Genomic DNA, 21827 nt, shown 5'->3' with positions numbered 1-21827 from the left:
AAAAAAGATCAAGAAGTGCTTGAAAAATCAATGATCCAAGAATGGGAAGGTGTTGACAAAATAACAGGGCAGGCCAGCTAATTAAAAAAGCAAGCCCTCTACAGTAGGTCTTCATGTTTAGCCCGCTTATGCCCACTTCCAGTGGGACACCTTTACTTGGTTGTGGGAGCAATCAAGACAGACTATCAAATGATCTAAGGATCCGGATCTCTAGGGCTTTGTAGTGGCTTGAATGGTAGCTCCCTATAATATCTCACTCCATGTAAATTTCTACAGCCTGTGAATGTTGCCTTAGGAGGAAAGGGTTTTTGCAGATATAATTAAGTTAAGGAACTTGGAATGAGATGATCCTAGGTTGCCTGGATGGGCCCTAAACCAAAGACAAAGTAACCTTATAAGAGACAGAAGAGGGAAAGACTGGGACAAAGAGGAGAGGTGATAGGACAAAGAAAAGATTGGAGTGGTATGACCCCAGCTACAAGGAAGCCCACAGTATTGATGGCCAATAGAAACTGGAGGATGGAATGAAGAGATTTTCCCTTTCGAACCTCAGAGACAGTAGTACTGCCCTTCCTGTTTTCAGGCTTCTAGCCTGCAGCGAGATAGTAAATTCCTATTGGTTTAAGGTGCTAAGTTTGTTGGTACTTCATTTACTGGTGCAGTCATAGAAACAATATTGCAATTTCATTCAGTATCTGGAAGGTGTTTGGGCTCCTTGAAGTAATACACCGTGGAGATCATATGTCTAGGAAAGATCGTGAGGTTGATAGGTTAAACAGTGAGGTTAAAAGATTAAAAGACTCAAATAAATAGAAAAATCCAAGGAATTGCCACCACCCACCCAAAAATCAAGGACAAGGAGCTGTCACTGATAGGTAGGATTTTGGATGCAATTACAGGTGATGACAGTATCCAGGGGTGTCATGGGAGGGGATGATTCAAATTGAGTGAGGGAAGATGTTGCTGACCTTGAGGGGTCGGTCAAACATTAGGAACTGAGTAGATTTTCCACACGAGCATTTAACTTATAATAGATGCTGGCTGAAGTTAAAAAAAAAAGATATACAAGGAGGAACATGGCTCATGCATAAAAGCTCATGGATAAACAGAATTATTAGAAGAATGGTAGAATTCTTCCAGGAACTCTTTGCAGCACCCTCATATACCAGGTACTTATGTACAAAACGATTGCTATGGAAAAGGAGCGTGGACGAAACCAGAAGGGTAGATTTGGATAAAGCAGGCTTCAGAGAAGGATTTTTTTTTTAATGACCAGAGAAGATCAGTTGTTTAAAAGCATCATTAGGAGTCTAGATAAGTCCTCCTGGTTCTTCCATTTGTAGCAAAGTGTATTTGGAGGGAGGAAGTCGTGTCCCCCAAGAGACGCTCGTGGTAGGGTCAGTGAGGAGCTTGAAGGGATAACAGCTTGGCCTGCGGGTGGTGGGGTAGGGCAAGGCAATAGGGTGAAGAGGTAAGTTTGGTGACTGGATTGGATGTTCTTTGTCAGAAAATTTCTAACTTGAACGATCTTCTGTAATAAAAGTGAGAGTAAAGCTACAGAGGTAAATGGTCATATTTTCCAAGTGGGCAGGAATAAAATGTGCATGCCTTACAGGGCCATTCCAAACCCTTACAAAATGAGCTCTCTGGAAATTCATGTTTGAAGACACACAGGGTTTTTTGGTAGCTGCAGAGAACACACACTGACAACTGTGACAGGCGATTGAGTAGCTTTAAGCAAGTGAATATGGAGATGCTTATAGAATATTAATATAAAGAAAAACTGTTCAAGCAACACAAGGTCTTGCGGTGAGAGTCAACCCTCAGTCATGATTGAGCTGGTTGTTCATTTAGCACTCAATACATTTTACATGCCTGGCATGCACGAGGATCAGCTCTGTGCACACAGCCTCATTGAATTCATGCAGATGAATTAGTTCAATCATTTTAAGTAGTGACTTTTCCTTTGTTTTTGGAAGCCAGGTATAGAGATTGACTTTCAGTGAGTCCAAGAAGTGATAATCAAATCTAGACAGCATTGCACAGTTTTTAAATTTGTCTTCCATGTTTAATTTCTACCATTTTTCAGTTCCTTCAGATACCTGGTCTTCTCTGCTTTTGTCTAAGCCTGCCTAAAATCAGGGTCTTTACTCACACCTAAGTTTGTTCTCATGACCAACTCTCTGAATCCCGATTCAAAACCTCTAATTCAGCAACTCTGTTTGGGATAGTAAGAAGGAAAGCTGATTAAAATATTTTATAATAAGGTGTAAATGGTCAACACTTTCTCAGGGGATCTTTTAGTTTTAAATGGGAGCTTTTAGGAGTTATGTAGAAGAGATGATACTGAATACAGGCTTTTTCTTGTATCTTCTTCTTCCTGTCTGCTAGTTACCAAAGCAATACAAAGAAGCTACTTGACTCTCCATGTCTAAAAGGCTGCCTGCTCCAGGTCGTTGTGAGCTGGGGATAAGCACAGGCCTGGTTTCATTGTAAAGGATGCCCTGTCTCACGTGCTTTCACATTTCTCTCTCACCAGCTTGTGTCAGCAAATCCTCCCTATTATTTGGCTTAAACTTCATTATTAGAATAATCTATAACCAGACCCGGAAAGTCGAGCTACTATTTCTGAAAAGCTTTTTTGAAGAGAAAAGTGAGTGGAAAATGGTAGTTGTCACCTTGTCTTTGAACATAACTTACAAGGAACTACCACAATATCTGTCTATTTTGTGTGCCAGTGGTGAGCTGAGTGGTTTCTGTACATAATCTAACTTAATTCTTATTTTAAAAAGTGTTTATTTTTGGGAATATAGAAATGACATTTCAATCATTTCTCTATGTATCCTTCATTGACATTGATTCTGTTCTTCGTGTTGTATAACCAATCATCTTCCTTTTCTGAGTTGTTCCTTCCCCGTTAATATGAGCGCACTGCCCCTTAAAGTTCTTATCTCCCCTTTGGTCAGCTGGAGCCCAAATAGATCATTTTGAAAAGAGCACAGTGCTCAAGGCAGACAGTTAATAGTAGTTAAACTAAACTGTATTTTCCTTTTAAAAAGACTTCACGGAATGGATTTGGTTTAAGGTTTCAACAGTGTAACGGGGAGTAAACTGTACACGTGTAAAAGTTGAATTGGCAAAAGTTTTGTGATAGACATCTTTACAGCAATGACCAAAGATAGAAAGAGTAGCTACGCAGACTGCCTTTGTACAGGCAAGCACCTCATAGGGCTTGTTTCCTTGGTTTGGAGATTCAGGGTTTTGAATTCACAGGACCTTCTTCTTTTTTTAAAAAAAATCATTTTATTGGGGGCTCTTATAATTCTTATCACTATCCATCCATCCATCCATCCATCCATCCATCCATCCATCCATCCATCCATCCATCCATCCATCCATCGTGTCAAGCACATATGTACATTTGTTACCATCATCATTCTCAAAACATTTGCCTTCCACTTGAGCCCTTAATATCAGCTGTTCGTTTTCCCCCTCCCTCCCCACTCCCCCCTACCTCATGAGCCCTTCATAATTCATACATTATTATTATTTTGTCATATGTTACACTGCCTGATGTCTCTCCCTGCCCACTTCTCTGCTGTCCACCCCCCAGGGAGGAGGCTATACATAGAGTCTTGTAATCAGTTCCCCCTTTCTATCCCATGTTCCCTCCACCCTCCAGGCATCGCCACTCTCACCACTGGTCCAGGAGGAGTCATCTGTCCGGGATTCTCCGTGTTTTTAGTTGCTATCTGTACCAATGTACATACATCCTTTGGTCTAGCCAGATTTGTAAGATAGAATTGGGATCATGGTAGTGTGGGGAGGAGGAAGTATTTAAGAACTAGAGGAAAGTTATATGTTTCTTTGTTGCTACCCTGAACCCTGACTGTTTCATCTCCTCTCCACAACCCTTCAGTAAGGGGGTGTCCGGTTAGCTGCCGATGGGCTTTGAGTCTCCACTCTGCACTCACACATTTACAATGATATGATCTTTTGTTCCTTGATGCTTAATACCTGGTCCCTTCGACAGCTCGTGGTCACACAGGCTGATGTGTTTCTTCCATGTGGGCTTTGTTGCTTCTGAACTATATGACCACTTGTTTATCTTCAAACCTCCAGGACCCCAGATGCTATTTCTTTTGATAGCCGGGAACCATCAGCTTTCTTCACCACATTTGCTAATGCACATGTTATTGTTCATTGATCGTATCAGGAAGGTGGGCACCCACTGATGTGATATTTAGTTCTTTGATTCCTGATAACTGGTCCCTTCTACACCTCATGGTCAGACAGGCTGGTGTGTTCTTCCATGTGGGCTTTGATGCTTCTCTGCTAGATGGCCTCTGGTTTATCTTCAAGCCTTTAAGACCCCAGATGCTATTTCTTTTGATAGCCGGGCACCATCAGCTTTCTTCCCCACATTTGCTTATGCACATGTTTGTCTTCAGTGATCGTATCAGGAAGGTGGGCACCCACTGATAAGATTTTTAATTCTTTGATGTCTGATAACTGGTCCCTTCTATACCTCGTGGTCAGGGCTTTTAAGTAATAATACCAGGAAGGGCTATAGCAAGTGAAGAACACAGCATTGGGGTGGGGGGAGGGGGCTGACTTTCACAGGAGGAATTTGCTGGTTCACATTGAGGTCCAGCCCTTCACTATTTAGGTGTTCCTGAAGACTTAGAGTTTGAAGATATATGATCCATTGTGAACTTCTGGTCAGTTTTACCAGTGTGATCTGAAGATCGTGGCTCCTATTTGGAGCTTGAGTGTGGAGACTACAGTGTAGAGCTGGGGTTTGGGTGAAGGCATTTTTGTTTTTAAACAGCTGCATCACAGGATTGAACAAAACCCATTTGTGGAATGTAGCATATCAGAGATGGAAATGTTCAGATTTTTCTGAAGCAGTTTTTGCCAAGTTAGCTTTCAGAGACAAAAACGAATGATTCTGGACAGTTTCTTCATGATTTTATGACCTGAAATATTTTCCTTCTCCATTAGTTCATTTGGATAACGTCCTTTGTCAGGAGCTATAAGGTGCCTCAGCTGAGACTAATAAGCCCTTTGAGTTGGCTTTGTGAGCAAAGTATTAATTACGTTCCTTACAGGATTTTCCGCTTTAGTTGCTTAACAAATCTGAATGACTAGGGGATTTTCACTCTCGTATGTGACTGATGTTGCAGCGATTTTTGTGATCAGTGTACGGTTATTCCAGTTACCTCTGGATTGTTTGTTGTCCAGGCAGAACATCTTGGGGTCTTATCATGGAAGCCATTGCATTAGCAGCTCAGCTTTCAGAACCGACCAACTCTCTCAGGACACTTTGGGGGCCTCTAATGTGTGGCGTGAGTCCCTGGATGGAGCAAACGGTGGAGGTGCCCCAGTTCACTGAAAGGCTGGAGATTTGAGCTCATCCTGGGGCATCTTAGAAGAAATGTCTGGCATTCAGCTTCTGAAAACCCTGGTACCTGATGGGGCGCGATTTGGCTCTGACCCACTTTGGGTCACCAGGATTTGGACTCAACTCAATGGCAGCTAGTCATGGGCGACATGGTTGAACAGATTCCGACTGCTTTGGGCGCCATAGGATTTGGTATGGGTCTCCAGCTTGTCACCGTGTCCTTAGCATGAGCTCTGGAGGAAGCTTTAGTTCCATTACCTGCTGGCATCGTAAGCCGCAAGTGAAGCTATGAATCCTGCTTGTGCGTGTTGCGATCCTCATGGAAGAGACGAGTGGTGACAATCAGAAGGAGAAAGTAAACATTAGCTCATCGATATTAGAAAAGAGTACCTTCATTTCTTCTTTTTTTTCTAGAAGCGCTTTCTTTTATTAATGGAAGCTTCGACAGTGTTTCTGTACGGACAGGGCAACGCCTGTTCTATTTCACGTTCTTCGTGGAAATATTTTAGTTTGTTGATGAGGAACTCTGTTATGCCTCGGGACATATGTGATTGAAGTCATGTGTTTTTGACACATCTGTTCATTCTTTCCATGCCGATACCCAGAGACAAATTAAGGAATGCCAAGTATGTGGCAGAAGATGCATGAAGCATTTCTATTCTTTTCTTCTCCCCATCCCCCTGAGGGTGTGCCTTTGTTACATGTGACCTCATTTGTGGGCTAATAGGAGCAGTGGGATGGTATCCCAAAAAGACTGTTGTTCTCCTGAACAGCAGCTTGATTCTTCAAATCTGTTACCTATGACATTGCCCTCCAAGGTCCTTTCTCCTTTTCCACTTATTTTGCCAGTGATATTTGAGAAGTCAGTGTTGAGCTGATTAGTACAGAGAACCTTATGTTTATACTATACTCTTTTGAGAAGTTTAGAGGGGACGTTGGGATATCATTCCTGAGGTGATATACAAAGCGTACATGTAGGGACCCTTATACTGGGCAGTATATACTTACTGAACTCCTGTTATGCCATTAATATAGGATTGCAAGATCGGCCGAGAGCATTCTGGAGGGAGAAGAACAAGTGTCCTTATGAACTGTGCGCTCCTCATTAAAATACAGAGCTTTCAAATGGTATTCTGTTGGCGATATCCGGCCCGGAGACTTGCTCATGCTTGATCTACTCGGTATTTAAAAGAGTAGATTAAATGCCAGTATTTCAAAATTGTGGGAAATTGAGGCAATAAAATATAGAGCTTTTGTTTTTCCTTAGAATGTTTGACAATGCAGGTCCTCGCTGGTCCTTAGCAATGGCTGGTTGGCCGTGAGAGGCATTTATCACATGGAGACTTTCATGTTCTAGGTGGTTCTTTTACTTACTTGTGTTAGCTGCCAGGCTCTTGTTGACATGTGAGCATGTGCCCCCGCCATGAGGAAGGCAGCTCCGCAGACTGATGAGGGGCTATGGGGGTCCTCGCTCAACCTCGGTTGGGATTAAAGTACACAAAGCGGGTGGAGGCATCTCAGTTAACTTAAAATGGAAGAAACAAAGGCATGGGGGCAGGGGTAGGATTGTAGAACAGAGAGATTGCAAAACTGAAAGAGCAAGTCTGTGAATTTGGGTGGAGGGTAAAATAAGATTGACCTAGTGTATTAATTAAGGCAGCATGCCTCAAGGAGGAGCCCTGGGAGCACGTTCGACTGTTAACCACAAGGCCAGCAGTTTGAAAGCGCCAGCTTGCTCCCTGGGAGTAAGATGAGGCCCTCTAGTCTCAGAAACTCACAGAGACAGTGCCACCCTGTCCTATAGGCTGACTGGGCAGCAGCGGGTTTGTTTGAATTCCTCAACACCAAAGCTTCAACATCTCTGTGCCTTACAACAACTTGCCTTTACGAAGCCCAAGTGGGTGTTCCTGTCTTTGAAGCAAGGAGTCTGAACCTGAAGTGCCTTCCATTTCAGAGCCATGCCGTCTTCAGCCCGTGGCTTCTAAAGTCACAGCAGAAGTGCAAAGAGAAGGATGGCAGAGTTTCAGGGACCAGAGCCCAAAGTGATGCACATTATGTCTGTCTCTGTTGCATTGGCCACATCCTACTGCAAGGGAGATTGGAAACCCTAGTCTAGTTGTGTGCCTGGGCAAGAGAACTTAGACTCACTGAATGGCAAGCCAATTCCTGGCACAAGAAATCGGGGCCTCTGAGGGAAGAAGTCAAAAGTTTCAATAGGAAATTTACTAAATTTACATTTAGTATAAATTTATGCTTAGTATATATTTCCTGGGCACCTACATGTGTTAGACACCATGCAATGCACTGAGTAGGTTTTTGAGGAAAGAGGCAACATTATGAAAGCAATGTGCTAGAGGAATTGGTGTCGTGATAGCGTGTACAATAAGGGAAGGCAAACTCTGGAGAAAGGGCGATGAGAAGGTGGTGACTGTCATTGTCCGGTTGGGAGGCAATGAAGATGTTGGCACACACAGCAGGGTCCAGGACAGCTTGACCTATGTTCAATCTTCGCTCACATTTGTGATGTCAGTCCTATTGTGATTCTTTTATCAGGAGGGGGGGGAAGCAATGCTTTATTTAATTAAGTAATTTGTTCATGTTTATCGAAATCTTGGCAAGACTGGAGAGTGCAAATTGAGGAAGCCAATGTTGTTTTTGTAACTAAAATGACTAGAATAGAAATATACTGAATTTAAGTGAACAATAATGACTCTCTAATTGCTCCGAGGACTCTGCAACGTAATAACAGATCAGTAACCTGAAGACATGAAATGAGCAGGACCATATTCCAAAACGAGGACCGAGTTTCTGGCCACACTTGATTGGGTTTAGGTCAACTTTGAAAAAGTTTTGGGCAAGAGTTGGGCTACCTAGGAATCTGACATGTTTGCTCACTCGAAGCTCGCAAAACCAAACCCTTTGTTATCTTCCATTCTATTACTAGAAGGAGCTGTGCTTGCAGTATGCTAGGTATTGGGCTGCTAACTGAAGGGCAGTGGTTCAAATCCACCAGTCGCTACACAAGAGAATGGTGTGGCAATCTGCTTCGAACCCCATGAGAGTTTCCACTCGGGCCCGTAGTGCCTCAGCGAGTCAGAAAGGACTTGCTGGCAGTAAGTTTCTTACTATAATGTTGTACCAGAGCACCCCTCTCTGACATCATTGTCATTGTTACACTCGGCATGATCTCAAAGAATAACTTAAGATATGTGTTTGACATTTCCGGAAAATTTAGTGAAAACCAGAGACTTTGGGTTGTTGACTCATAATTCTGTTTCTGGCAGTGGACTGTTGGGATGGCCCCGACGGAGAGCCCGTGGTGCACCACGGCTACACCCTCACTTCCAAAATTCTGTTCCGAGATGTGGTGGAGACTGTCAACAAGCACGCCTTTGTGAAGAATGAGTAAGTACGGCGTACACCTGGGAGCCGAGCGCTGCATGGTGGAGGGAGGACCGCCAGATGACACTGGGCTACAACGTCATTCTCTTCTTTGCACACTCCCTCTCTCTCCTGCTCTTTCCATCCCTGCACAAACATCACGACCAAATGGCGTGGTCTCCCCGTGTGTGCTTTCCCGTATTGCATTTCTTCCATATTGCATGCTCTCTCGCCTTAATGCCTTCAAAACGCTCTTAGAAATCCTTCTGAACTTCTCAGCTCATGGTGTACCCAGCATCCACAAAAATTTAACACCCAGGCAACTATACCTGACAAGTAGTTTATTGATAATACAGTGCAATGTAATAAGAAAACACTGCGTGGGATTTCAGACTTGATGGATGTCCTGTATTGGCTGTGGTACCTGGCATCTTTCTGTTACTTGTCTCTTGGACATTCAATAATCTTGACCATTTCCTTGCTTTCTGAGCTTTCACGGTCACTTTCTGTCCTCTATTTCTGTCATTGCTTTTTGGGGGTGGGGGTGGACAGGCTGTGTGCTTTTATTCTGTCTCCTTATCCTCTTAATAGCTAGTATTTCCTGACATTGGTCTCTTTTATTTTTGATACTTTTCTAGCTGTAGTCCAGAACTTCCCCCTATGCTTTCAGACCTATACAGAAACATAGCAGCAAACACTTACTATCAGATGAACTGACCTTGTGGTTGGTAGCCCAGTGTGTAACCACTACACCACCCGGAAAGCAGATGCTATTCCCCTTCTCTGTTCGTTAGGAGCCCTAGTGATGCTGTCCGATAAGTGTTGGACTGCTAACCCCAAGCTTGTCAGTTCAAATTCACCAAGAGAAAGTAGAAGTTATCTGCCCCTGTGGCAATTGACAGCCTCAGAAAGCTTACACAGAGTCTCCATCAGTCAGAAGTGATTCAATGGCAGTGACTGGGCTTTGGTGGTGGTACGCAAAGCTAGTGGTTCAAACCCACCCGACATTCTGCAGGACAGATATGTGCCTGTCTGCTCCCTTAAAGATTTACAGCCTTGGTAACCCTGCATAGGGTTGCTATGAGCAGGGGTTGAGTTGATGGTAGTTAGTAACTTTGTAGATTGGGCTTTTCTCTGCCCAGAGAGACCTCAGCATATTTCTGACATATTCTGTAGCACAGAAATCCCTGGTTTACGTCTCCTTTTTAAAAATCCGTAAGCTGTGTACTCACTGTACTTGGAGAGCTATGTATTATTCATTCTTCATTGCCTAGTATGGTGCCCACAATAACCCAGGCATGCATGAAATTATTTGAAATGAAAATAGGTGAATTGAAATTATAGTGGTATAAAATTAGTTTCATAAGCATTAGTAGCCTTGAAAATTTAAAAATATTTGTTCTTCTCATTAATTAATCATGAGGTTAAATGCAGTTCTGGCAAGGGGTGCACAGTAGGTTTCGTTTCCTTTCCACGGAAGAATCTCAAGGACCACCTTTTAAGGGATCATCTGCTGATGAGAAAACTTGCGACCTATGACATTTGCAGGAGCCCCTCGTGACTAGGTAGTGCTTATTGTAAGCTTGAGGCCCCTTAGGAGAAAGGCACGTCAAATTACAGCAGCTAACAATGTCGTTCCATGTATTTCAAAAGTTCAAGTCTTTATTTTTTCTTTGTTAATTTAATTGTAATTTTGCACCAGTTGCTCTGCTTTGGGACCGAGTAGTTGCTTGGTCTGGGGAGACTGTCTCTTGCTTGTGGAATGGCCACCTGGACCTACCCACGACATGTCCATGGATACCCACTCTTCCAAACCTTGCTGCACTTCCCATGGGTGGGGCTGGTTACATGTGTCACTTTTATAAGCAATGCATTACACGAAGCATCCTTAGACATGACGAGGCTTTAAATAAGCCAGTCAATAATTTACAAATTCCTTGTTGAAACCTCCAACTCAGGGTTGCTTGTTGTGTTTCCGTCAGCCCAGGGTGGAAACCTGTGTGAGGACCCAGTGAGCAAACAGGCTGTTGTTTGACAACCGACCCACGTTTCCGTCGCAAAGGCTCCCCTCTCACTTACCTGAGACATCAGGCTTTCTAGTGAGGAGAGAATGTGGATTCGGCAAGTCATAATGTACTTGTGGACCCTGTGCTTGTCACGAAAGCCCACAGATAAACGTTCCTTCTCCATGTGCGGACATTACATAATTTAATTATTGGTTGTGTAGACTCCACGGAGTCCTGGGGGTGGAGTGAGTCATGCAGTGGACTGCTAACCACAAGGGCAGCAGTTCAAAACCACCATGCAGTGACCTCCCTCACAGGGTTGCTATGAGTCCGGATTGACTTGATGGCAGTGCGTTCCTTTGGAATAGGCTCTAGAACATTCCCTATCACTTCTGAAGATAACGCATGCAAAATGAGACGAAAAATCATTCAAGTGGAATTTGACATGATTTCTTATTATAAAGGGAAAAACACAACAACACCCCCGGAACTGGAAGGGTCAAATGACGTAATAACTCTGACTCCCTCACCGCCTTGCCCATCAGTCCCTCAGGCTGTGTTAGAGTAATTAGTTTATGTGGGGTCACATTCTTAGCACAGAAGTACTTCAGTACTGAAAGACTGAATGCTTTTTTTTAATGAAAGTAAAGACTTGTCTACAATTTGATACAGTGATTTGAAGTGCCCGATATCGGGAACTATAAAACAGAATTCACGATGTTATTTTATCCTCAACAGTAATTTTCAAACTGAAGGCTGACTAAATATATGTTAGATTAAATATGGCATCTGATGATATTCAGTGGGCATGTAGATGTGTCTAGATCTTAGAGTAAATAAGACAGAAATGTATGCATTTTCTTCCTATAGGGGTCTTATGTCTCCCTTTTTTGCTCTGTTTCGTGTTCTTTTTTCATGAGATCTAATGTTCTGACCATTTTTTCCCTGATGCAAAATGCTAGCTGAAGCCATCCTGCTTGTATCAGCGCTTTCTTTGCCATCGGTCTCATTTTGCTCATCGCCACTGTCCTAAATGCTGTCAAGCCTCGTCCAAGGGCGCCGTGCTCACCCAACAATGTTCTAACCCCCTCGGAGTTGCCTCTGCCTCATAGCTTTGAAATGGGTTGCTGTCTTCCCAGGTTTCCCGTGATATTGTCCATTGAGAACCACTGCAGCATCCAGCAGCAGAGGAAGATTGCTCAGTACCTGAAGGGGATCTTCCAAGACAAGCTGGACCTCTCCTCGGTAGACACAGGAGAGTGCACGCAGCTCCCGAGCCCTCAGAGTCTGAAAGGCAAAATCCTAGTGAAGGTAATTCCCTCCAGGAATGCAATCCAATGCATTATAGATCAACTCCGCCCGTGTCCTCGAAGGATTAGGAATGGGTTTATCAGGAGAATAAGAATTAGAATCAATAGCGAGTCTAGATCTGTGTATGCATCTTATTCCATTCCTTCCAAAGACGCGTATTAACCGAAAGTATATTCTGGGAACTGTGCTTTTGAAGTGAGGCCGCCAGTCTCGTAAACGGAATATTTAAGTGTGTAATAGTTCACGTTGAAGAGATGATGTATGTGTGTGGTGGGCAGGGTGGTGGTGGCAGCGGCGTGGGAAGAAAAGGCTCCTCATATCCGTATCTGAAAGAATTCTCTTCAGATTCTTCTCCCATTTCAAGCTCCAATAAATTTTTGTCAAAAAAAAAAAAAAAAGACTCTGCACGGTTGATCAGCCTTCGCCCTGCAGGTGAGGACGGCTTGCTTCAAAGAGGAGCACAGGTGCCGACGCACTGGCCTGTGGGGCCTGTGGGGCCTGTGGGGCTGCCAAGGAGCAGTAGGTGAATAGACTGACATTTTGTAAACAGATTTTCTGAGGGAGGAAATTTTACTACCTGCAATGAAGATTATTACCGCGAGGACTAGCCGGAGAGACTGGCATGTTGGGTTTTCAGATGGCTGCCTGGATAAATGTACTTAATTCTAGCTCATTTGATACGCAATGACAAAAACCACTTTTTACGGTTTGCATGGTTTTGAGATTGAAAATCTAAGAGAACAGTGGCACATCCACATTCAAACCAGGCTGTATTTTACTTAGGGGCGTGGGCACAGGCAGCCCCTCTTCATGAATGACATCTCTTCCAAATGATTTGAATTCATAAGTAAAAAGGGAATTGTTGAGAAGAGTCTGTGGCAAGTAAGGGTTCATTTCACTTCCTTCAACGTGAGGGCAGGTTTGCATACCATTAAAGACGAGTACTGTCTGTAATAAGTTGGACATTTGTCATGATAGGCTACCTGTACAGGACATGGATCACATTGCGTGCATTGGAAAGTCAAGGGCAGTGGAATTTCTTAGTAAGAAGGCTTTAATGGGGACTGTAAGAGAGTGGAGCTAATGGGAAAGATGTAGAAATGATATCAAGTATCTTTGGCATGGGTCAAACCTGACTCTCTAGCAGTTACATGAAGATTACCGATAATGAGTTCGTTAAAGAGGTGTTGTAAAGGCATTTGTGTAAAAGCAGTTTGCAGAAAATCTCCAAATAATGCAAGCCCTACTAAGGTAGGGTTTGCTTGACGTCTCACTAACACAAACCCTCATGGGTAGAATTGAGTGAGGTGCTAGGAAATCCAAATGCCATCTCTATAATCTTGCCAAAAGGGCCCCACATTGCTTCCCTAGTTGCTAGGCTGCAGGCAGAGGTGAGGTACAGAGAGTGTCCCTTTGATGGAAGCCCTTCCCTTTGTGACTGCGGAACTCAAAGAGGCTATTTGACATGAACCAATTGAATCACTTTCTGCATAACTGGATTTTGGGCCACTTGGCAGAAAATGGTTCAGCGTTTATGGGCAGCAGGATGAATCAGGGCCAAAGTGCCAGGCTCAATGAGTGGCGGCAACCGTGTGTACTGCCAAGGGCGGGTGAGGTCCATTTGACAGTGGTAATGATGCTTTCCAAAAAGAGATATCCGGGATGAGTGGATCAGCATATTCCCCTTGGAAGCAAAAGCCATACAGAAGGACTCTCATACCCACGGATCTTGTTTATCTTTATGTGTCTTCACCTTTGGAACCATTTTTCACCCAGATCCCACCGTTGAATGACTACTTGCCCCTCTGGAGATTGGCAAGTTGGGTAGTGTAACAACACATACACACACATTTCAACAATGTGTACATACATATTCCCATGCATATCAACCTCTTCAAAAAGAAAAAAAATTGTTTGATACATAATAATAGGAAATACTAATTTCCATAGACCCCTACCTGTCTGGCCAAGTTGCCTACTTCTATAGGTGTGGGTCACAGAGGTCACGCAGCTGGAAGAAATAATTCAAGTTCTAGAGTGTAATTCCTACACAGAGTCGTATGTGGATTGGAAAGGGATCCACAGGAGAGACCTAGGTCATTCTTCTAGATTTATACTGAACTTATGTCACAGAAGAGGCTCCCTAAGTTTATTCTGTAGTAAACGAGGACGTGGCGAAAAACAGTGGACCAGCGGTTCCAGTTTATACATTTGCGGGGTTATTCAAACCCAAATGTGTTTGAACATCAGTTCAGACAGGTTCTCTCAGTAATGCACTTGCTTTAGACTAATTAGGGCACTTTAAAAAATTCCAATCAAGACAGTGGCTCCCGAGAGAATTTGCTGGGCCAGTTAAATTCACGGCAGCAACGTCAGCTCAGAAGGCTATGGTGACTGCGTTTTGATATTCTAAAGGAGTCTTTTTATAGTACGGATTCTTAACATAGATTTGGTTTTCACTATAGAAATTGTTGATTGTGCTTGAAACGATCACTGTGCTAAGTACCTGAGATCGAAGCTCTAAGTCCCAGGGTAGGTGCAGATAGAAACGTCCCTCAAAACCTGACCACGCGGGTAGTTTAATCAAGGGAGGGAGTAAGTGAGGTGGTCGATCCACATGCAACCCCAAACCAAACCCAATGTCATCAAGTTGATTCAGTACCACAGACTGAAGGAGGAGCAAGTATTGGCCTGGAGAGCAGGGAGTGCTCGATGTCACTGGCACGCGAGTTAAGAGTGGCTGGTGGCTTTGAACTGCTGACTTCGTAGTTAGCAACCCAATGTGTAACCCATCACGCCACCAGGGGCCCCTCGGGGAATTACAGAAGGACTTTAATACTAGGAGGTGGACGTGATTAAGAACCATTTTTAGAGGCTGCTAACGACAGTGGGCTTGGAGCCTGGTTCTCTGTACCCCCTCCTTTGCTAAAAGATCCTTCTCTCAAGGAGGTAAACCCAAGCACAGGTCAATGCCTTACAGTTGATTCCAACTCAGGGCTTCCCATGGGGAGCAGAACTGCTCTTAGGGGCTTCAACACTAGGACGTTTGGAAGCAGACCTTCAGGCTTGTCTTCTACAGAACATCTTGGTGGGTTTGCCCTGCCAACCTTTGCGCTGATAGCTATTTGTGCTACCCAAGGACTGCTCTAGGCGGTGTTGTTGGGTGCCATCAAGTTGAATTGGACTCAATAACAGAGCAGAACTATCCCACAGGGTTCCCCCACTCCCCATCCCCTTGACGCTTCTCCGAAGCAGATTGCCAGACATTGCTTCCTTGGAGCCTGCGTGGGTTCTAACCCACAACCTTCTGACCAGCAGCAGAGGCTTTAACCACTAGGGCTCGTTTTTCTAGGCAAAACCCCTATTCAATTTCCAATTCCAATTGGGATACTCCTACTATTCAGTTTCTGATTTCCCCAAACCCTCTTCCTGTTTGCAAGTGAGAAGCCTGATAGCTCTTCTAGACACCTGTATCAGGCCTTGTCTGGGGTGGCTATTTTTTACTTATTCTAATGCTTTTCTCAGTGTGATTTGGTAAAGAGAATAAAGGAGAAGGTAAACTCCCACCTATAGCTGAGAGATAATGACATAATTAACCATTTTTCCTTTCTGGAGTTCTTTCCTGTGTTCTTCTAGGTAACTGAGGTCATATTGTGTATATACTTAGATACCTTTAATTTCTTAATATTATATAACAAAGGACCCCTGCTGGTGCTGTGTTAATAAGCCTGCAAACCAAAAGGTTGGGTGTTCAAACCCGCTAGCCACTCTGGGGGAGAAAGATAGGTTGTACACGCCTGCAAAGATGTACGTTTTGGGATGTCCTAACCTTGAGACTCTGCCCTTCAGCGTCACTGTGAGTGAGAATGGGCTCGATGGCAGTAGAGCACATCCTAAGAAGTCTCCTCCTTACTAAGCTCATGATTTAAGAAATACGTTAGTGAGTCAGGCCAGCGAAGTGTTTCATTGCATTGTCTGGGGAGCGTTTCCTTGCACTGCCTGTGAAAGAAGGGGCTGGCCACACACAGAGTGACCAATAGATTCCAAGTGGAAAGGGTACCTTTAACCTGCCTAGACAGGTATGAGTTTTATTTTTAAATACAGTGCCATTAAGTAATTACACTTAGTGAAGGTAATTTTGAGTGACTCTTCTTGAAAATCCCTCTCCGGTTGTTTTACCTCCAATTCAAGCTCTTTCCCGTCTCTTCAGTCTGAAGCCCTGATCAGCACTTCATTTAGGTCAGTAATTTATTTGGGTCAATGTTTAACCCAAAACCCAGTGATCTCAAGTTGATTCCAAGTCATAGACCCTATAAGATCAAGTAGGACTGTCCCATAGGGCCCCAGATCTTCATGGAAACAGACTGACACTTCTTTCGCCCTGGGAGCTGAGCTGCTGGTGGGTTTGAACCTCCCACCTTGTGGTTAGCAGTTGAGCACTTTAACCACTGCATCACCAGGGTTCTTGGGCAACCTGTATAGCACATTCTGTTCTCATGCTTAAATTCTGCCTTTCCTTCCATGTCAGGGCAAGAAGTTGCCCTTCCACCTGGGGGATGATGCCGAGGAAGGAGACGTTTCTGACGAGGATAGTGCTGATGAGATCGAAGATGAGTGCAAGTTCAGACTTCATTATGTAAGTCACAGACCCTCCACGCGCTCCAGCACGGACGGGGTTTCCGGTGCCGCCTTGGCAATCCGCACGCGCTTGGTAGCCATCGTGCCCCTGTGTGCTGGCAACACGTGTGCTGCATGAATGAGTCAAGAGGTCTTGTGTTTTAAAATTGGAAAGAATATTAGGAATGCGTTCATCTAACCCCCTCTCAAGGGGCACACCCCTTCTTACTACAAAAGTAAAACAATGATTGGAAATATCAGCCTATATGTATATTTAATTTAGATTTTTATTTAAATCATTTTATTGTCAGCATATTTAAAAAATCATTTTATTAGGGGCACATACAACTCTTATCACAATCCATACATATATCAATTGTGTCAAGCACATCTGTACATTCATTGCCCTCATCATTCTCAAAACATTTGCTCTCCACTTAAGCCCCTGGCATCAGCTCCTCGTTTTTTCCCTCCCTCCCCACATGAATCTTGATAATTTATAAATTATTATTTTTTTCATATCTTACACTGTCCAATGTCTCCCTTCACCCACTCTTCTGTTGTCTATCCCCAGGGAGGAGGTTATATGTAGATCTTTGTAATTGGTTCCGCCTTTCCAACCCTTCCCAGTATGGCCACTTACACCACTTACACCATCCGCCCTGGATTTCCCGTGTTTCCAGTTCCTATCTGTACCAGTGTACATCCTCTGGTCTATCCAGTTTTGTAAAGTAGAATTGGGATCATGATAGAGGGGAGGGGGGTGAAGAAGTAATTAGGAACTAAAGGAAAGTTGCATGTTTCATTGTTGCTACACTGCACCCTGATTGGCTCATCTCCTCCCCGCGACCCTTCTATGAGGGGATGTCCAGTTGTCTACAGATGGGCTTTGGGTCTCTACTCCGCACACTCCCTCATTCACAATGATATGATTTTTTGTTCTTTGATGCCTGATAACTGATCCTTTCGACAACTCATGATCTCACAGGCTGGTGTGCTTCTTCCATGTGGACTTTGTTGCTTCTCAGCTAGATGGCTGCTTGTTTACCTTCAAGCCTTTAAGATACCAGACGCTATATCTTTTGATAGCCGGCCACCGTCAGTTTTCTTCACCACACTTGCCTATGCACCCATTTGTCTTCAGCGGTTATGTCAGGGAGATGAGCACAAAATGATAATGATTTTTTTGTTTTTTGATGCCTGATAACTGATTCCTTTGGCACTTCATGATCACACAGGCTGGTGTGCTGCTTCCATATGGGATTTGTTGCTTCTTACCTAGATGGCCACTGTTTACCTTCAAGCCTTTAAGACCCCACATAGCCAGGCACCATCAGCTTTCTTCATCATATTTGCTTACGCACCCGCTTTGTCTTCAGCGATTGTGTCGGGAAGGTGAGCATCAAGGAATGCCAGTTTAATAGAATAAACTATTCTTGCATTGAGGGAGTTCTTGAGTAGAGGCCCAGTGTCCATCTGCTACTTTAATACTGAACCTATACATATATGCACATAGATTTATTTCCACATCCTCATATATAGAGTTATATATGTACATGCCTTAATTTAGACCTCTATATATGCCGCTTGCCTCCTAGCTCTTTCCTTTATTTTCTTTTACCTTCCTCTTGTCTCACTATCATTTTCATCCTTCATTTGGGTTTCAGTAATTTCTCTTGGTTACATTACACTAGGTCATGCCCTACCAGTCCTTCTACACCCTCCTCACCACCGATTTGGATGACTTGTTGTTCCCTTGTCCCTGGGTTTGTTAACACCACTTCCTTTCCCCTCACTTCCCCTTCTCCCATGTCCCCCCGGAACTGTTAGTCCCTTTGTTTTCTCCTCCAGATTGTTCATCCAGCCTATCTTATTTAGACACACCTGTGAAGATAATCACATGCACAAAATCGAGATAGAGCAAAACCAAGCAACAAAAGAAAACAAAGCAGCAACACCAACAAGCCAATGACAAAAAACAAAACACAACTATAAGAAAGAAAAGCTTGTAGTTAGTTCAAGGACTGTTTGCTGTCCTTTAGGAGTGTTTTCCAGTTGAGTCTGATGGGGTGCCAATCCCTGGCCCCAAAGTCTATTTTTGGTATTCCCTAGGGACTTCATTGCTCTGTTCCCCTTGATATTCTGTTGCATGCCCTTAGTCTTTTGCCTTGGTGTGGTGGGATCAGATCGGGTGGAATTCCCACACTGTGTCTCCAGTGTTGCCTCCTGTAGGGCTATGGGTCAGTGAGCGATGTCGTGTCTCATAGTGGGGTCGGCCATATGGCCTTCTGTGTGGACTGGCTGCTCTGAGCAGGAATCTCGTCATCAAGGCTGGGTGGGCCAGGATGTGTTCCACTCTATCCCCGCCCCCACTTCATTTGCTCCTGTGTGCTCTGATCATACATGTCCCTCTCCCTGAACTGTATGTAGCTTCAGTGCTGTCCTCTAAAGTATATTTTTCTGGGGGGAGGGGTAGCTGTCCACGTAGTTGGGATTGGGGCCGGCCCCTCAGACCTCTCCACTGGTTTCCTACTCCATGCCGGCATGTTGCATTCACATCTTGGAGCACTGGGTTGAAGTTTGGTCCCTCTTTTCCTTGTGGTGATAGAAACAATACCCTCCCCTTGGCTGGGTTAGTGCCCTGTGCCCCTGCTACCCTTTTCATTTCTTTACCCCCCTCCTTTTTAGTTGGCTACCATATGTATCCCTGGATGTGGTCTGGCCCCTGCCATACTACCTGGTCCTCACCCCAGGAATGTATGTATACAGTAGCTTTTGGAAATCTCAGCATATTAGAATACTTAGTGTTGCTGTAACACAAAATACCACAAATGGTGTGTGTTAGTCTGGGTGGACTAGAGAAGCAAATCCATAGACACTCATATGTGTATAAGAGAAGGGTAATTGTACATTAAAAAGCATCCCAACACAGTCCAGTGCAAGCCCATAAGCCCTATATCAGCCCATATGTCCGATACCAATCTGTAAAGCCCTCATCACACTCACGAAACATGTGCAATGAAGCCAAATGTAGGATGATCACAGGCCAGTGGGTAAAAAGTCTTTGGATCCAATGGTGCTATGCTCATATCAGCGCTGGCAGGGGTCTCTACGTGGTTCCTCTGGCTTCAGCGGTCTAGTTGCCTCAGGGAAGGATCATGGGGCATCTCCTCAAGGATGTCGGCAGGGAGTCAGCCTTGTCAGTAGAGAGTCTTCCAGGGAGTGAGCAGAGAGAGAGAGAGAAGTATCTCCCGCCTCCAAGGAAGAAATACAGGAGTTCCCAGAATTCTCAGGACATGCCTACACAGAGGCCTCATTGGCTATGACTGATTGACAGACTGGACTCCACCCCTTCACTCTTAATCCTCTCAAGTCCCAAATTGACACCAGATTATGTAACGATCACATAGTGGGCTTTAGAGAACCCAGATTCATTTCTTTTTTTTAAAATATATAATTCAGGAGGTTGGATGTCCAAATTCAGGGTCTGGGTGCAGGAGGAGGGCTTTCCTCATCTATTTCAGTTTCTCGTAGCTATTGGCAAATCTTGGTGTGCCTGGGCTTGTGGATGCATCTGCCGCGTGTGTATCTGTCTTCACATGACATCTTCTCCCACATGTGCTTCCATGTGTGTTCTTCTAATTGATGACTCAGAAGTGATTAGGTTTAGGACCCGCTTCCTGGGGAATAATCTCATTATTCACTACCTTTGGGGTGAATGCAGAGTAGTCATGTTTGCTAACATAAGCCGGCTGCTGCCTTCCCCCCCTGTGTTGTGCTTGCTGCTCGGCTGTGCTGCTGAGCTGCGTGTGGAGGTGGCACTGAGTGCTCTAGCTGCACAGGGACCTTTTTCTCTGGGCCAGTCCCCTCCCTGGGAAAACATTCTCTGGACCAGAGAATCTGTAAACTGTTTTCTTCCAGAAATGGAATTCTCGTTTCCCTTATAACAGCCCTTCCTTAATTGCTGTAAATATACACACAATACGTTTACCAACTTCATGTAGCATTAATCACATTCATTACGTTCTGCAGCCATCATCCACAGATCTTGCCACATGTCCTGCAGACAGAGAAAGTTAATGCTTCTGAAATGACAATTTCCCTGCTCTGTTGCCCCCACCCTGGCTTCATCCCACTGCAAACCTTCGGCTCTATACATCTGCCTATCCTTATATTTCATGTAAGTGATAGCTTACATTACTTTTCCTCTTATGATTGACTTATTTTGCTCAGTATAATGTTTTCAAAGTTCATTCGTGTTGCAGCATGTATTAGAACTTTATTTCTCTGTTTTTGATTGGGGGTTATTTATCTTTTTCTTGTTAGTTTGTAAAAGTTTTCTATAAGTATATGTTTGGATATTATGTCACACATAGGATGCTTAGCCACATCTTTAATTTACTATAGATCAAGGGAGAGAATAATTTGCTCATTGCTTGAGGCACTTTCTTAGGTCAAGGACTCCCTCTTTCAGAAGCACTTTTAGCCAGGGGCTCTATGGGAAATGCTAACCTGGAGGAAGTACAAAGCTTAAAGAGAGAGACATATATTCTCCCACCAGGACATGTGATTTCTTGTACCTACTATCTTGTACCACTCATATGATTGCCACATTAAGTTTTTAATTTGTTTTATTGTAGTAAAAGCTGTTGAACAAAACATTTGCTGTTCCAATATTTTTACATGTACTCAAGTTGTAATATTGACAGATTCTAAGGGGAAGGAACCCAGGTGGCGTCATGGGCTTCCCATTGAACTGCTATCTGAAAGCTCAGCAGTTCAACCACCAGTTTGAACCCACAAGTTGGTCCCAGGGAGGAAGATGGCGGCATAGTGGTTACACATTGGCCTGTGATCTGTAAGGTCAGCAGTTTGAAACTACCAGCTGCTCCACTGGAAAAAGACAAGCTTCTTACTCCCTTAGAGGCAAAAGACATTGGTAGAGGTCTAAATATACGCATGCATGCACATATGTAAATATATTTATATATAACAATAATTATATAGGTCTATGTACACATATTTATATGTTAAGTATTAAGGTAGCAGACGGACATTGGGCCTCTACTCAAGTCCTCCCTCAATGAAAGAACACTTTATTCTAATAA

The 21827-nt window shown here is 43.9% G+C and overlaps 1 protein-coding gene across 2 annotated transcripts in view; it reads left to right on the top strand.

Moving 5' to 3' along the window:
• The window catches only part of PLCH1 (phospholipase C eta 1), a 227197-nt gene that overhangs the window by 147772 nt on the left and 57598 nt on the right, over positions 1-21827 (top strand). For both annotated transcript variants that reach the window (XM_075548867.1, XM_075548866.1), the window contains exons 8-10: positions 8689-8809; positions 11931-12102; positions 16631-16738. In XM_075548867.1, coding sequence (XP_075404982.1) covers positions 8689-8809; positions 11931-12102; positions 16631-16738 — 401 coding nt within the window. The remainder of the gene's footprint in view (positions 1-8688; positions 8810-11930; positions 12103-16630; positions 16739-21827) is intronic.

Source organism: Tenrec ecaudatus, chromosome 4 (genome assembly GCF_050624435.1).
Source record: "Tenrec ecaudatus isolate mTenEca1 chromosome 4, mTenEca1.hap1, whole genome shotgun sequence".
NCBI lineage: Eukaryota > Metazoa > Chordata > Mammalia > Afrosoricida > Tenrecidae > Tenrec > Tenrec ecaudatus.
The sequence above is the reverse complement of the archived record's forward strand: the minus strand, read 5'-3'. Positions and strand labels throughout refer to the sequence as shown.